The 15,749-nt window shown below is 37.0% G+C and overlaps 1 protein-coding gene across 2 annotated transcripts in view; it reads right to left on the bottom strand.

Moving 5' to 3' along the window:
• Positions 1 to 4,628: 4,628 nt before the first annotated feature.
• The window catches only part of ANGPT1 (angiopoietin 1), a 237,599-nt gene continuing 226,478 nt past the window's right edge, over positions 4,629 to 15,749 (bottom strand). For both annotated transcript variants that reach the window (XM_006093322.3, XM_006093323.3), the window contains exon 9: positions 4,629 to 6,832. In XM_006093322.3, the coding sequence (XP_006093384.1) occupies positions 6,672 to 6,832 (161 nt within the window). In that variant the 3' untranslated portion in view covers positions 4,629 to 6,671. The remainder of the gene's footprint in view (positions 6,833 to 15,749) is intronic.

Here is a 15,749-nt window from a genome sequence, read left to right as displayed (position 1 = left end):
CCTAACCCTCTGCCTCTAATGTTGCCTCATCAAAATCACCAATTTCCCCTTAAATGCCAAATCCAATGGACACTTGGCAATCACTCCTTGAGTTTTGCATCCCTGATTCTTAACGCAGTCTACTATGATGCCATTCCCTCCTGGGTTTCCTCTTGTCTATCTAGCCATAATTTCTCATCTCCTTTTTGAATTCTCCTTGTTACCTGCTTCTTTCATTTTTTATGCTCAATCAAGTTTTTCTGAGTTCCAGTAATTTTAATTCCTGCCTAGACACTACAGATTCCAAAGTCTTCCACTTTAGTACTGCTTAAGCTCAGACTCATGTATCCAATTGCCAAACTGAATCACTAGCATGTCAAACTCAACATATAAAACCTAAATAACCAGCTATTTCTCTAAGCCTGTGTTCCCTGTTTTAGACATTTGCACCACCTTCTAGCTAACTAACCAAGACAAAAATAGGGAATGACCTTGATCTCGTCCTCACCTTGTACCTGATCATTAAGTTCTTTTGATTCTTTCTCTTTAATATCTCTCAAATCCAACTTCTGCAGTCCATTCCCATGGTCACCGCTGACAAAATCAGGTCCTCGTCTTAATAGGCTTGTTAATACTGTCCTCACTGACCCAAAGTTCTCCGGTCTTACCCCCTTCCAATGCATACTGATTGCAGCAAGTCTTTCTAACGTGTGCAAAACCCTGTGTTGTCTCCCTCTAACAAGAAAGTAAAGCCTTAGCTGAGGAATGTGACTTGAAGTCCTTCACTACCTGGCCATATCACCGCCTCATCTTCTGCTGCCCCTCCTTCAAATAAACTTTACAGTCTGTTCACAGTGAATGACTTGGAGGTCCCATAACTCCATGATATCTGACATCTTTATGCCTTTGCAGTTCCTCCTCTGTCTCCCTATCAAGTACCAATAAACTTTCAAAATAAAGCTTAGAGGCCATATTCTATGAAATGGATGATGTAAATTGAGGGAGGCCCCAATGTTTCTTTAAATTTAAAAACATGTATATATAAAATGTACTACTGAGTAGTATTACTCATTTTTTTTTACACACATTATTATCACACACAACAAAACACAATACAGTCTTCCACGGACTAATCACTCTTGTCTCACTATTCTCATTGCAACTCAAATATACTTATATCAACTCTAGTAATTTAAAAAATTTTGACTGCTCATTAATGTCTACTTGCTTGTTTTTCTCTCTAGTTTTGAGTTTCTTATGCCTTAATCATCTGTATCCCCAGTATCTTCCTAAAGCTTCATCTGGATGCCAGTAACTGTTCAATAAATATATTTGTTAAATATAATGCACACTCTTTAATTAAATTAAAACTATAAATAATTTCCTAAAGGAAAAGCTTATGTAACTATATTCCTGAGTCTCATTATGACTGTTATGGCTCAACCTTTCTCCTAATGGAAATATTAAAATTAATCTGCAGCCTTAATGAGTTTCCTCTCTAACCTTTTACACCATTGTTTTGCTGTTTAGACATTGCCTTAGACTGCACACAAATGAATATTTTCTGCTTATAATATTTTAGTACTTTTTTTTAGCTGATTCTGGTTCCTTACAGCATATCTAGGGAAAAGATGCATTGAAATTTTTTTATTTATATAAGAGAAACTTAGGTAGAGTAGTCACAGTTCTGTTGGCATAAGCAGTTGACAGTGGTACCCTCTAGTTCCCACCATCACAACATGCACATAGACTACCTCTGAGGGCCAAGATGGAGGGGATGGACAGCAGGAAACAGACTAGTCTTATGAGTGGATGAAGGAGGAGCTGGCCTGAAAAGGGTGGCATCAGAAGTCATTCTCCTCTCCACCAAAACAAAGTAAAAAATCCTTTCACATTTTGATGAGAGTTAATAGTCAATTTTGAGATTTTCTTGGTTTAAAAGGCAAAGCCCTGGGAGTTAGTAACCTTCACCATTATCTGTCATTTGGGATGAGTCTATTGTTTTCTTTCTTGAAAGAATGCAAGAGATGTAATGACTTGTTCAATGTCTGCAGTTCCTAGGAATCCTTTTAGTATGTTCACTCTCATAACCTCAATGGCTAATTTAAAGTAAGTAATCAATAAAGCAATGATCAGAGGAATACATGAGAAAATATTGACCTTGAGTTGGAAGAAACAATTTTTATTAAAAGAGCCAAATCAACTGAAAAAGAAGGCTTCATTAGAACCTTGAACACTAAAACAGAAAATAGCTACCCAAATATATATCTAAAATAAAAACAATTATAATTATGTAACAAAATGAGTATTATTTAATAGTATATTTCATATATTGACTTTATTTTAAAATTAAAAGAAGAGTTAGATCTTCCTCACCCTCACAATATATATATATGTTCCAGCAAAGTTGGTAATGAAGTGAATTTCTGAGGTGACTAAAGCTATAAATTTGGGCACCATTTTTTTTTTCTGGAGAAGAATGGGCTAATTTTAAAGTGTGAAAATAAATGGTTTAAGAGACTGGTCAAATCTATGAGTGTTGGATTTTATATAAATAGAAGAGATTTCTTAATTTTTCAGAGTAATTCAATTTTGTTTAACAAATATGAAAGGTCTACTAAGTACTGTGGGGCATTAAAAGATGAGTAAGAAGCAGACTCTGATAAAACAGTAGGGAATGTAAGACAAAGCTCCAAAAATATGTTAAGAGCTGTAAAGAGTATGTGAGTGGAGGGAGGGTGACAATTAGCAGAGGGCATCAGAATAAGTGTCATGAAGCAGCTACTATTTTGATGCACATAGAGAACTGTTGAAACTTGCCATTCTGAAGGAGATGAACATTATTTTAGGGAGTGGTTCTGAAACCTTAGATTGCATAAGAATCTCATATGTGTGGGTGGGTGGATGGGGGGCTGTAATAATCTATATTAATTAGCTATTATTACAATAATAATGCTTAACAAAACACCCCCAAAATTTAGGGCTTAAAACCAACCCTCAGTGTTTCTCCCGATTATGTATATAGCTGGGTAGTTCTATTAACCTAAGCCAGGCTCAGTTGATCTCATCTGAGATTACTCATGTTTCTGGGGTCATCTGGTGGGTCAGCTGGGGGCTGGATGAACTGGGTGGTCTCTAATCCTCCATTAGGCTACTCTGAGATCTTTCTCCTGGCACTTTTCCTAGATTGGAGCTGAATGGGTCTTGAGACCTAGGCTCAGAAGTGACACACAGGTACACCTGCATTCTTTTCGGCAAGAGCGAATCTCAAGATAGCCCCTCATGGGATGGGGAAACAGACTCCACCTGTTTATGGGATGGGTGGCAAAGTCACATTGCAAGGGCATGTACAGAGAAAGGGAAGGGTGGGGTCCTTTCTGTAATCAGTCTAGCACCAAGGTTTCTTCGTTTTATTTTTCTTTCTTATTTTTTTAATCCCCACCCCAGGATATTTTTCCATTGGTTTTTAGAGAGTGGAAGAGAGAGGGAAAGACAGAGAAAAATATCAATGTGAGAGAAACACATCGATTAGTTGCCTTCTGCACGAGCCCTGACCAGGGCCCAAGCCGGGGAGGAGCCTGCAATGGAGGTACGTGCCCTTGACCGGAATCAAACCCAGGAACTTTTGATCTGCAGGCCAATGCTCTATCCACTGAGCCAAACCAGCTAGGGCAAGGCTTCTTCATTTTGATTGGAATGTGAGTAGGTGAAATGGAGCTACCAGGCGATGCAGGCTGAGGTTAACCTGACATGTTTATTTCAAATGTAGGCAGCCGTGAGGAAACACTGAAGAGTTTTGAGCAAGGAAGAAACATCTTCAAAGTCTGGCTTTAACAATAAGTTTGTGTGGATATGGGGTGAACAGAAGCAGAGAGTAGCAGGAGAAAGGGTCTCTTTCCCATTCATGTAGGTGCAAGTTAAAGAGTGTTCAATGTGGTGGCAGTGGGGGAGAATCAGGAGAAAGGTAAGAAGCTTCCTCATAAGGACTGAAATGGTAAGACTGCTGGTAGGCCTGGAGGCACAGGCAGGGGGTTCTCTGCCTTTTATACCAAACTCATATTCAACACTCATCTATTGTTCTACGGGCAGAGTTCCTAGATTTTGTTGTCAATTGACATATGCTAACACAGCATTTAATAACTGGCAGGACATAATCACACAGTGGAGATGTGGGACTCTGACTCATTGCTTTGATCGACCATCCTGATGAAGTTATCATATCCCAGACTCAAAGATTTTCTAAGATTGAGGCTTGAGTTCATTCAGTAAGTGTTGTCTTTTTTCCCAGTGATTCCATACTTCCTAGGTCTCTGACTTTAAAATATTTATTTTAAATGATATAAGGTTGCACAAATGTTATTTTCAATTTTATTTAAATCAAATAAAATTGTGATTGATGTGAAGAAATTTGCATAGAAACCACGAGTTTTATTGAAGTAAAAATTTAAAGACAAAATCCTAATACCTAATTATCTTATCCTGAAATAATTAAATGCAAAGGATATACACATGTTAAATCGCCAAAAACATGTAGGCATTACACAATGCACATAATGAAATCATAAAACATTTTATATTGCTTTATTATAAATAATTGGAAAAAATATTTCATTTCTCAAACCCAGATAACAAAACAGTAAATATCATGCTTTTTTTTGTTATTTCATTTTATTTTTGTAATATGACTTGAGGAATAGTATTTCTTATCAAAAGACTGGTTTAAACAATCTGTAGAAACACAAAAGAATTAAACACTCACTTTCATTCTTTTAAATGAAGGCAATCAAGAAGGTTTTTAGAGGGAGAGACTAATCAGTACTATGAAGGAGTCACCAAGAATAGAAAAACTGTGTAATACCTGCAAATAGCACGCGTAAGGCAAAACAAGATTGTATACAGATGCATACATATAAAGACTTGATGGTAAATTTTAAAAAATACTTTCTCAAAAATGTGAATAGCTCTATTCTCTCAAATAGAGGGGAGCCATAAAGGCATACCAGATCAAGTCACCAGGTTTGAAATCGGTATTGTTGCTTTGAAGAAAACTTTTATTTTTCTAAAAGGACACCCAATATGTATTTCAATTTTCTTTTCTCATGTTTTGATAACACCTGTTCACTATTGTAAACTTGAACACTTAGAGACAGTAGTAACTTCAAACTCACTTAAAATAGATTATACCACAGGCATATCTTCATTAAGAAATTTATAGCAACCAGCAGTCAAAATTTTTTTTATTCAATAGGTGACTATGATTAATTTTTGTGTGTATTTCCCTTATGCATAATACAGAGTTTTGCCAATTTTTATCACTAATAATTTTAAAAATCTGAAACTGCTTAAGAAAAACAGAGCCTGAGGGAGAAAAACATGAAGAAATAATGTATTTCATAAAGTAGTGTAGTAGATTTCTTTGAAAACTTGTGTTTATTGGCATCAATTAAGAACAGTGTTGCATATTCCAGATTAAACAGCTATTAGGTTTACTGTGGATATAAACACGCTATATACAATATAATTCTTTTATTTTTCATAGACTTCAAAGTGTATCTTTTATGGAAACTGGAACAGGGTAAATTTGGAAAGCATGTTTCAGTTAGTTAGCAAAAATTAAATTAGCATGAAATAACAGGGTGAAGAACTGAAGATCATTATTTAAAAATAATGTAGTTACACTCACATGTACACATGCAAGAAAATACTGTAAAATAAACTGTTCCAGTTTACTTGGTTTTACTTCAGTTTAATACACTCTAAAAAACTTTCATGTAGGATATCATGGGAAATATTAAATGCACGTATATTATTTTAAGAGCTTGCTGATAAATTTCACATTCGTTAAACTTTACTCAGGCTATAAATATATTTTTATATCAGTCAGTCAGTTTTTAAAGTAAATGAAAACTATAGTGGGGGGATAATTTTTTACCATATAGGTCCATACTTGATAATGTTCATTTTTTTTTTTCTGAGGACTGTATAAAAAAATAAAAGAGTAAGAGAGTCTGTCCCGACATCACACTGTTAGCCTTCATGCACTACAATTCATTATGATTCAACAACATGGAGTTTACACTTGAAGATGGGTTAACTGAAATCAATGAGTAAGTATGACTTAGGAATTAGGCTTCTGAAATTCATTATCATTTAACCGACTCAGAGAGCGATGCTGTGCTTCCTGAACTTTTACTAAAATTGTGCAACAGTATAAACGGATTGTTAGTAGGTTTGCATAGAAACACCACCATTTCACTGGTGTGACACATCTTTTCCACGGGATTATGAAAGGCCTGCTTCTATTCTTCATGTACATTCTTTTTGTGGGTGGTTCATGTTCTTCTTCTTCAGTTTTACCTGAAATCAACCCCATTTATCATAGTTCCAAAGTAAGATCCAGTAGTAGTTTGAAGCGCGGGGAGCTGAGCGGTTCCTTCCCTTTTGAAAGCATGACAGTGAGTGGCATCCTCGACAGCCGAGCCACACGAGCAGGGTCACCCCGAGCACAGACCTTTGTGAACTCAACAGGCTCCACATCCACAGTCAAGAACCTGGCTGATTTCACAGAACTGCTGCCTGTTGCCGGGAGGGAGACACATGGTTTTGCTCCAGAAGTTTTCAAGCGGTTTCTCATCTGGTAGCGTCTCCAGATTTCTTGGTTGTTTTTATAAACTGCTCCTGAGATCGTGCCTTCAAAAATCCAAGGGTCGGATCATCATGGTTGCGGAATGTAAGGAGTAACTGGGCCCTTTGAAGTAATGCCACTTTATCCCATTCAGTTTGCCCAGGTTTTGTCCCGCTGTATAGAACATTCCGTTTAGATTGGACGGACCACAAGCATCAAACCACCAGCCTGAATAAAATAATTAGTTAATAATGAAAGAAAGAAGAAACAATTACAAAGAAATTGAAACATTTGGAAATTAATGGCATTAACTGAGGGAAATGTGTTCATACTTGTTATGATCGTTTGCAAATACGTAGTAGGCATTAAAGAAATAGCTTGCCCTTAGTAGAACTGTTTTAAATGACACCCCGTTTAGGCATTATATGAACAACCAGAGAGAGAGGAATGCTCTCAGGGAATCAAGTGTCTATGTCACTCCATTGGGACACATTTCCCACGGAATGATGGGAAGCTTCTAGGTTTCATTAAATGGCCTGGATTTATTTGTAGGGCAAATAAAATGCAGATACCCTTAAGAGGCATCCCACCTTAAGCCTATTATCAGGAATAGGACAATGAATTATTCTTGAAGAAATTCAGAGGTTTAGACAACTGACATCTAAACAGAGAGAGAGAAAGAGATGTTTTTCCATCTGTTTCATAATTCTGCCAAGAACTGGCCCTCAGCTGCTTCTGAAATGAATTGGACACTGGGCAATGACTATGAGGCTCAGCTTGAATTTGAATTTCTAGCCCTCTCTGTATGTAATAGCAATATGGGAAGTATTCATCAGTAGTAGCCATGTAGTTCCTATGTAGCAGTGTTTTTCTGAGATTGTTCAAGTTCTTTCAAAACCTAGTAAGAGGAAAAACAAACAACTTGATCAGTGACATGGGGACCCTATGCTTGCATAGCTCTCCATAAGGATAACTCGGTGCTTTATTTTTTTTAATGAATTAAGTTCTCAGATTTTTAGATAAAACATAGTACTTTTTCTTCCTCTCCTGAAGTAACACTGCTGAAATCTTCAGGGAGAAAGTGATGCCAGAGACATTCTGGCATATTTTTACTTGGATACAGTTGACCTCCCTTTGATTGCAGAGTTATACCTAAGGGACTAATAGCCACAGAGAGAGAAAGCTGTGCAGCTGATGTTTAACTGTAACACGAGCATCATCCTGCAGAAACTTTAGAAAAAGTTAAATGGAGAAAAGCTAGTTCTCATTTTTCAATTTTGGAAGATGCATACAGCTGGGTTGTGTTTATAAAGTCATACTAGAGACATAACAAGCTGTATTAATTATCAGCTCATACTGGGGAGCAGTAAGGTATGCTGATGACCTGGGAGAGATGCTGTATTCAGTGCCGTTTTACCAACTGCATGCAAAACAACATAGATGTGGAGGCGATGAAAACACAAGGAACAAGAAGGTTCTTTGGCATGGAAGGAGGAACTGTAACATTCCGCCTTTTGTCTTAAGATTAATTCCTTTAAATATTTCTGATAAGTACAACTAGCAAAAATATGTTATTTATGTTACAAAAGACATTCTAATATTAGGGAATTCATTTACCCTGAAGACTCTCAAAGGAGAAAATGAAACCCAACTTGATTGCAACGGAGTTTCAACTTTCTCCTCCTTTCCTGTGACCTGGAGGCCCTCTTTCCATCATGTTAACGAGCCTTTCATAGTTTTGCAAATATCCACCAGGGTCTCTGAAGCAAATTCAGCCACTATATTTTTGAGAACTACTGAAAATCATGGACTGGTCCTCCAAGCCACATGAGGGCACTTAGAGTAAAAGTGTGGTTTTGTTTGGTTTCTAGAACGTCATAAGAATCCTGGAAGACTGTGGGAAGGCAGATGTCTGTTGCAACAGCAGCCTGGCAATCCACAGCACAGGCCAAAGGACACATTGGTTGGGAAATTTCACATGAGCTTAAGAAAATGACAAGCAACAGTAGGGATACATAAGAGTATTGAATAAATCGATCTTGCGTATGTTTCTAATGAGTATAGCGGGAAAATGTTTGTAGTAGGTGAACGGCATTTTAGAGACATTGAAAGAAGACCAATGGCTGGGTTAGAGTTAACAAGAAAAATGGTGGCCTGAGGTGAGAAGGCCTAACAATCAAATCACAGAGTCTTGTTCATTAACCTAAGAAACAGAAAGGCCTGGTCTATACGGGCTCTCTGGCATACTGAGCTACTTAGCGCTGCACCGAGCAGAGTTCACTTGGCAAATGACTGACAAGTGAGGACAGGCTTCCTGACAGGTTGACTTGCTTTGACTCTGTCTTCTTGTAAAGTCTCTAGGGTCGGAAGTAGCCTTGTTTACTAAAAGTTACATTTGCTAAACCATCCATGATTATATTCATTTTTCCGTTATTTCTTCATTCAATATGCCATTATTGTTAAGTGCTGTCACACAACACTCAATAAGACAAATATAGTCCCTGCCCTCATAGAACTTACTTCTAACGTGAAAAACAGACAAAAGTAAGCAAATAAATAAATAAATACAAATAGCAAAGAAAGAAGAACACACAGAAGCATCAGGGAGCTGTAAAGGGGACTAGCAGGAAATCTACTTGACTTTCCAAGGTCCTGGAAGAAGCTGATATTGAATGAGACCTCAAGGATGAGAGGGAGGCAGCCACGTGAAGATGGAAAGACTCCTGTAAGCAGAGGGTAGCACCTGCCAATGCCATGGAGAGGAAAGAACGCTTTGAGCTCAGGGACTAAGAGAACATCAGTGCAGCTGGTATGATGAACAAGAGGGACACTTGCAGGAATAAAGGTGAGAAGTGGACAGTCTTGATAGAAAGTTAAATAATTCTCATGGGAAAATTTATAGTTGATTCAGTCTACTTGTCCATCATCAGGTGAACAAGTAAAACATTCTCTAGGAGTAGGAGTCAACATTTAATCAGGAAAACTAGATCTTTCAGGTTAGATGTATAATAAAATATTATGTGGAGCCCTCATTCTGTGACTATAATCTGCCAAAGCCATCCTGAGGATAAGTGGCAGCAAGATAAAGGGGAAAAATTTGAATCTAGAATCAACTAAAAAATGTTAACCAGTAGGAAGACAAAGGGATCAGATTAAGTAAAACAAAATTACTGACATTAAGGAGTACACCATGTTTTTTGGTTGTTGTTTGTTTGATTTTAAAAAGCATGTTTTTATTGATTTTTAGAGAGTGGAAAGAAGAGGGAGAGAGAGAGAGAAACACGGATGAGAGAGAAACATGGATTGGCTGCCTCCTGCATGCCCCCTTCTGGGGATAGAGCCCGAAACCCAGGCATGAGCCCTGATAAGGAATTAAAATGGTGACCTCTTGGTGCATGGGACGATGCTCAAGCAACTGAGCCACATCTGCCAGGCCATAGTTTTGTGTAGGAAAGAGACAATAGACTGTTTAAAAAAATGAGATGACAGCCATTAATACAGAGCTTTTTAAAATCTTATAAACAGCTTGGCTGGTGTGGCTCAGTGGCTGAGTGTCAATTGATGAACCAGGAGTTCATGCTTCAATTCCTGGTCAGGGCACATGCCCTGGTTGTGGGCTCAATCCCCAGTGTGGGGCATGCAGGAGGCAGCCTATCAATGATTCTCTCATCAGTGATGTTTCTATCTCTCTCTCCTTCTCCTCTTTCCTCCTCTCCTCTCTGAAATCAATAAAAATATATTTAAAAGAACAAAACAAAAATCTTATAAATAGAGGCAGAAAGTCTTGCTTGTGGGCCCATAAGGCCCACTCATTTACCAACTGAGCTGGGTCCTGAAGGGTGGGTGTCTCTGGACAGAAAGAGACTCGAAAGAGAACATGTATGTACTCTCGGACAGCCGGGGAGAGTGTCTGCCAACAGCCTGGGCTGGCTGGAGTGCCAGTGGGTGAGGGGTTGGAGAATAACAGCGCTAGCACAATAAATAGGAGTGACAACACAAAGGTTTTTATTATATTAATTTTTTTTTTGTAGCAATGGGGAGCCTGTGTGCACCAAATCAGAACTGAGAAGACCCAGACAGTGATGCTGACTTCAACTAATAACTATGAGCTTTAATCAAGAATATATATAAAATGTTATTTTTGAACAGTTAATATATATCGAGGACTCTGCTAAAATATTTTTATGCACTTTCTCATTTTATTCCCCAAATAGCCTTATGTGGTATGGCTAGTACCACAGTAAAGGCACCAATGCTCAGGTAGTTGAAGGAACTTTTCTAAGAACACACAGCCACAGCTCTTCATTCGTAAGATGTGCTTTATAAATGTCTGATCAACAGTTTTCCCAGCACAGCTTCAGGGATCAAATAAGACAATGCGCTTTTTCCTTTGTTCGTTATGTGTCTGGGAGTAACAATAAGCAACATGCTAAACAAGTTAAGCTAGAAAAGGCATTTAAGTTTGAAAGAACTCGGTGATGTAAGCAAAGGAGAGAAGAAAGCAGCTTCCATCGGCTGCTGGGACAACTGATAACATGTCTCAAATGTTTTAAAATTGGCAACTGCTGAGATGCACTTTGCCAAGCATTTTTCTTCATAACCTGTAACCTCATGTATATTTTAATAAGAAATCTGAGATGCATGCTTCTAATTCATTTACACTTAACTCATTAAAATTTAGTTTTGTAATAACTACCCTGTGCTTCCTAGGCCTTTAAAAATCATTCAAGTCTTTTATCTTTGAAGCAGAAATTCGTATTTTATCACCCATACATGAAAGTTTGCCCAGAAAATAGGAATTTAATTCTAAACTCGGTATTCAGGAAGTTCAAATTTATTTAAAAGTCAGGAAACCTAACTCTCAAATTCTGATCTAAACAAAATGTCTCTCAACACGCTTTCCTAAGGTAACTAGTATAGCAAGATAAAAAGATATATCTGTTTTTATAGGTTCCATTCATTCATTTTCAATGCATGCATTCTAATCATCAGTATGCAAAAGAGCTTGCACAGAAAATAAGATGTTCCTCTTTTATCACCAAGGATGAAGCTGAACTAAACTGATTGGTGCCACTGTTATCAGTGGGATCATCACAAAATACCTTGTGCTGAGTCATGTGCACAATGTTGGCTTTAGGCCAAGGATGTTGCTTCCCTGCCCTACCCCCCTGCCCACCCCGTTTCTCTTTTTTTTTGTTTGAAAGATGAAAAGTTATTTATCCTGGCGAGTAATCTTGAATTCATTTAAAACCTCTAGGTATTCTTTTACTGTCTCTTCCCTCCCTTGGACTTCATTTCATGTCAAGTCCTCATTAAAACGTGCTGCAAAGTAGGGTTGAATTCTTGTGTTTGAACGCCATTCCTTTAACAGAGGCAGAGGGAGGAGTGGACAAGGTGATGGCTTATATGAAGGTTGCGTTCAAGTCCTATGCCTGACACTAATTTTGTGACTTTTGGATAATTACCTAACTTTTCTGCATCTCAGCTCTTGCCTAATTCAAAGGGCTTTTAGAAGAATTGTGTAAGTTATTAAATACAAATTACTTAGGATAATGCAAAAATGCCTGTTAGACAGCAAGACGGCAATAAATATTCACTATATCACTGTCAGAGTAAAATGCAAACAAAATTGATTATTTCTCATTGATTGTCAGTTATTAACCTTTGGTAACAGCTTTGTGCTATAGAGCTATTGATTCTGGTTCATTATCCAAACTTATCCTTTGAAAGACATTTTCTGATTTTTTTTTTTGCTCTTTTCCAAGAAGCCAAAATTTCCCCCAGAAAACAGGAATATAGTCCTAAACTTTGTACTTAGGATGTGAAAATTTATTTGAAAGTCAGGAACCTAATAGTCAAATTTTTTCCAATTTAGAAATTTAGTCTTCTGGGGTTTAGTTATTCTTAATATTTAGGCCAATCTTCTATATTCATCGCTTTGTTCCATGTGTACATGCAAATATTGCACATATACATACTTATGTATCTTTAAGTTCACACAATGTCACATTCATACCCATGTTGATTTATTTTTATGTCTTCTCATCAGGATTACTTGTAATTTAGTTATGTCCTTTCAGATTCAGGGAAAACATATTCATTCATTTAACCAACATTTATTGAGCACTATGCTAGACACGGAGGATACAGTGGCAGATAGCATGAAGTCCCTGCCTTGAAGAAATGTAAATTTTTGTGGAATAGGTTTATAGATTATGTAACAAATAAATTGCTTTGACATAAATAGTGCAATATAGATTTTTGTGGTCAACCTTAAATTATCAACATGGATCTTTTCTTTCAACATTTTTGTCTTAAAATCTAGGGAATGCCAGTTATCTGACAATGCTTAGCACATCCTTCTTGGGCTATTAAAAACTCTAAGATGATCCTATTTTCCCCCAAATCTTGTCACTTCAACCAGTTAGAGAAGCTACTAATTTCTTGCATTTTCTTTGTCTTCTTCAAGATTATATAGGAGATAAGACAAGCATTTATCAACTCTAAGCTGTTAGCATCTGCTAAGTTCTAGGGTGTATAAAGAAATTTATGGGTACGGCTTTATCCCCTTTCAGGACTGAACTGAGAGATATCCTTTGTTAGCTTTAGCAAGACTTGTCTGCCGGCTGACATAGTTTATGCGTGGGAAAAGACACTGAAGTTTTCCCCACAACAGATTTCTCTCTGCAGAAGATTAGGCCACATTTTTACATAGCTTTTATATTATACACTAAATATGGAAATTGTGTTGAAAGAAGAGTAAGGTAAGAAAAAGAATTTAAAACAATACCATGTTTTGTTTTTGCTGGCAACCTTTAGTAATTGTAGTTTCTAACAGACTTTTAGAAATACTTATTTTGAAGAATGCTAATGTAGTACCACAGACCACATTTTCTTTGAATGTAAGTTTGCTTTGAATATGACAATCTAGTGATAAAAATTTTTCATTTTCATAATTTGGAAGTCAGATGTTCTTTGCATATTTATTTTTATATACAATAAGTCCATATAAAAAAAGCATGTATTGAATGAGATTACTTTTTCATTTTCTTAATGTTAAACAGTAGGTAAAACATTACATTTATAAGAAACAGATTCCTTTCTTTGGGCTCAGGAGGGCACAGTAGGAGCTTTCCTGTGGGACTAAAAAATTATTTCCTACAGTCATCTTAAATATATCCCGCCTGCTACTTAAATATGCAGATTTGTCACCATATGCTATATAAAGGGAAAGAACTTACAAATTTTCCTAATGTCGATGGAATCATTGAGCACAGATTATTTCTGGCTTATAAATCTATGTTGACAAATCATCTCTATTTAATGATTAATAGCGGGGTCACATCCATAGAAAACGTGTGTGGAAATTTTGAACTCAAAATATAGTTTGGTATCATAAGAAATGTGTAATGAAACATGAAAATTTTTCAAAATTTAAATTGGATGGAAGAATTGCTGGCTTTTGGGTAAGGCAGGAATAGGTACCTATGCTTCTGTGAAAGGAGCCGTAACACACGGTGGTACCTATTCCTATTGATGGAAATGTGCTTTCTCAGCCAACTACACCTCCTTTCCACCCAGCCATGCACTATGAATTACAACCCATGCGCTGAAATTACTATTACTGCAGCCACAGTGAGGACATGGATAAGGGAATCGCAGAACCAGAAGAACATGGAAGGGACAATCTTTTCTGGATCCACAATTACAGGGACATGCCTAAGAAAGCTCTTTCATACAAATAGCCTTAAGCTCTCTTGGTGAAGGTGTCCATAACTAGAAATGCACACTCCTCCCTGGCAATCCTTCCGACCTTTGATCGTGGACACCCCACCTACGTTACTTCTCCATTCCTGCCACAGCTCTATCACAGGTTATATTGTGTCCTTAGAACTTGCAGAGTTTTTTAAATTGTGTTATTTCTTATTTACTTTTTCTGTGGATGGTCTCCCTCAAGAGAGGAGGGTTCTAGTCTAACTTGCTCAAATCTCTAATAGTAGTTGACCCTTCATGCTCTTTAAACTATGTTATTGTTAGAAGTTAGGAAGTTAGAATGTTAGAAGAAAGATCAAAATGTTCTACCATATGTCTAGCTGAAATACCTTCTGCTTTCAATTAAGCCCACCTCCTGTTGTTCAGTGTTGGACAGATAAGGGTAAACAATGATACCACATTCTCCAACTATAATCCCTCCATGTACTTGAAGAAAACTATTGAGGACAGTTAGTAGGCAATAAATCTTACTTTACCCTAAATTCCTTTTAGAAGAAACAAAGCAAAAACATAAACAAGATAAAAAAGCTTTAATTGATGATGACAGAGAACTATAAATTATTAGTTTCAAAGAGTAAGGAATCTCACTGCTTAAAAAAGACTATTTTAAATAGGCAACAAGTTCAAATTCAATTTTTTTAAAAGGAAATCATTAGATGAGAAAGTGGTTCTGAGAGAAAATATGACAGAGAAAACAGAGTGATGGGGAGGAGCTAAGTAGATGCAAGTTCCAGGCAGTACTCACATTACCTGAACTGTCACATGCATCCTTACGCTCTCCAGCTCTTAGCTATCTAAATTCCACACATGAGCTTTGTAGACTGAAGAGCTTTGCAAGACCTGGATTCTTTCAAAAGGATTTTTGATAGGGTAATGGCATTTGTTACAAAGACACATTTACTTAGAGTATTCCAGCCCAAGCAATGGAAATTTTCTCTCCCCAACATATGTGTTTATTGGTGAGTAAGAAGCGGGTCCAAGAATGATTATGGATGAAAGAACATGACAAAGTACACTCATTTGAAGCAGAAATAAAACCATAAATCTGAGCAATGAAGTTTTCACATCGACAACCAAGAGGTGCATTCTTCTCTTTACTTTGCTCTACGTTTTCATTATTATGACAGAACTATGAACGTATTGGATGCTCTTCTAAGGAAACATTCGAAAGATTTTACTGTTGGTCTCTCATGTGTTGTATTTATTTGGTAAAAAAAATTATCTGTAAAAATAGACATGAAGAAAATGAGTGTGTTTCGGTATTAAAATGGGCAGAAAAGTGGACAATCAAAGTCTTTCTGTCTTTGTATCAAGTTTCTGATAATTCCCTTCATGCCGATAAGGAAGGTAATAAAAGTGAAAAATTTCTCTC

This window comes from Myotis lucifugus, unplaced genomic scaffold, assembly GCF_000147115.1.
Source record: "Myotis lucifugus unplaced genomic scaffold, Myoluc2.0 scaffold_114, whole genome shotgun sequence".
Taxonomy (NCBI): domain Eukaryota; kingdom Metazoa; phylum Chordata; class Mammalia; order Chiroptera; family Vespertilionidae; genus Myotis; species Myotis lucifugus.
This window is presented reverse-complemented; position numbering and strand designations above follow the sequence as displayed.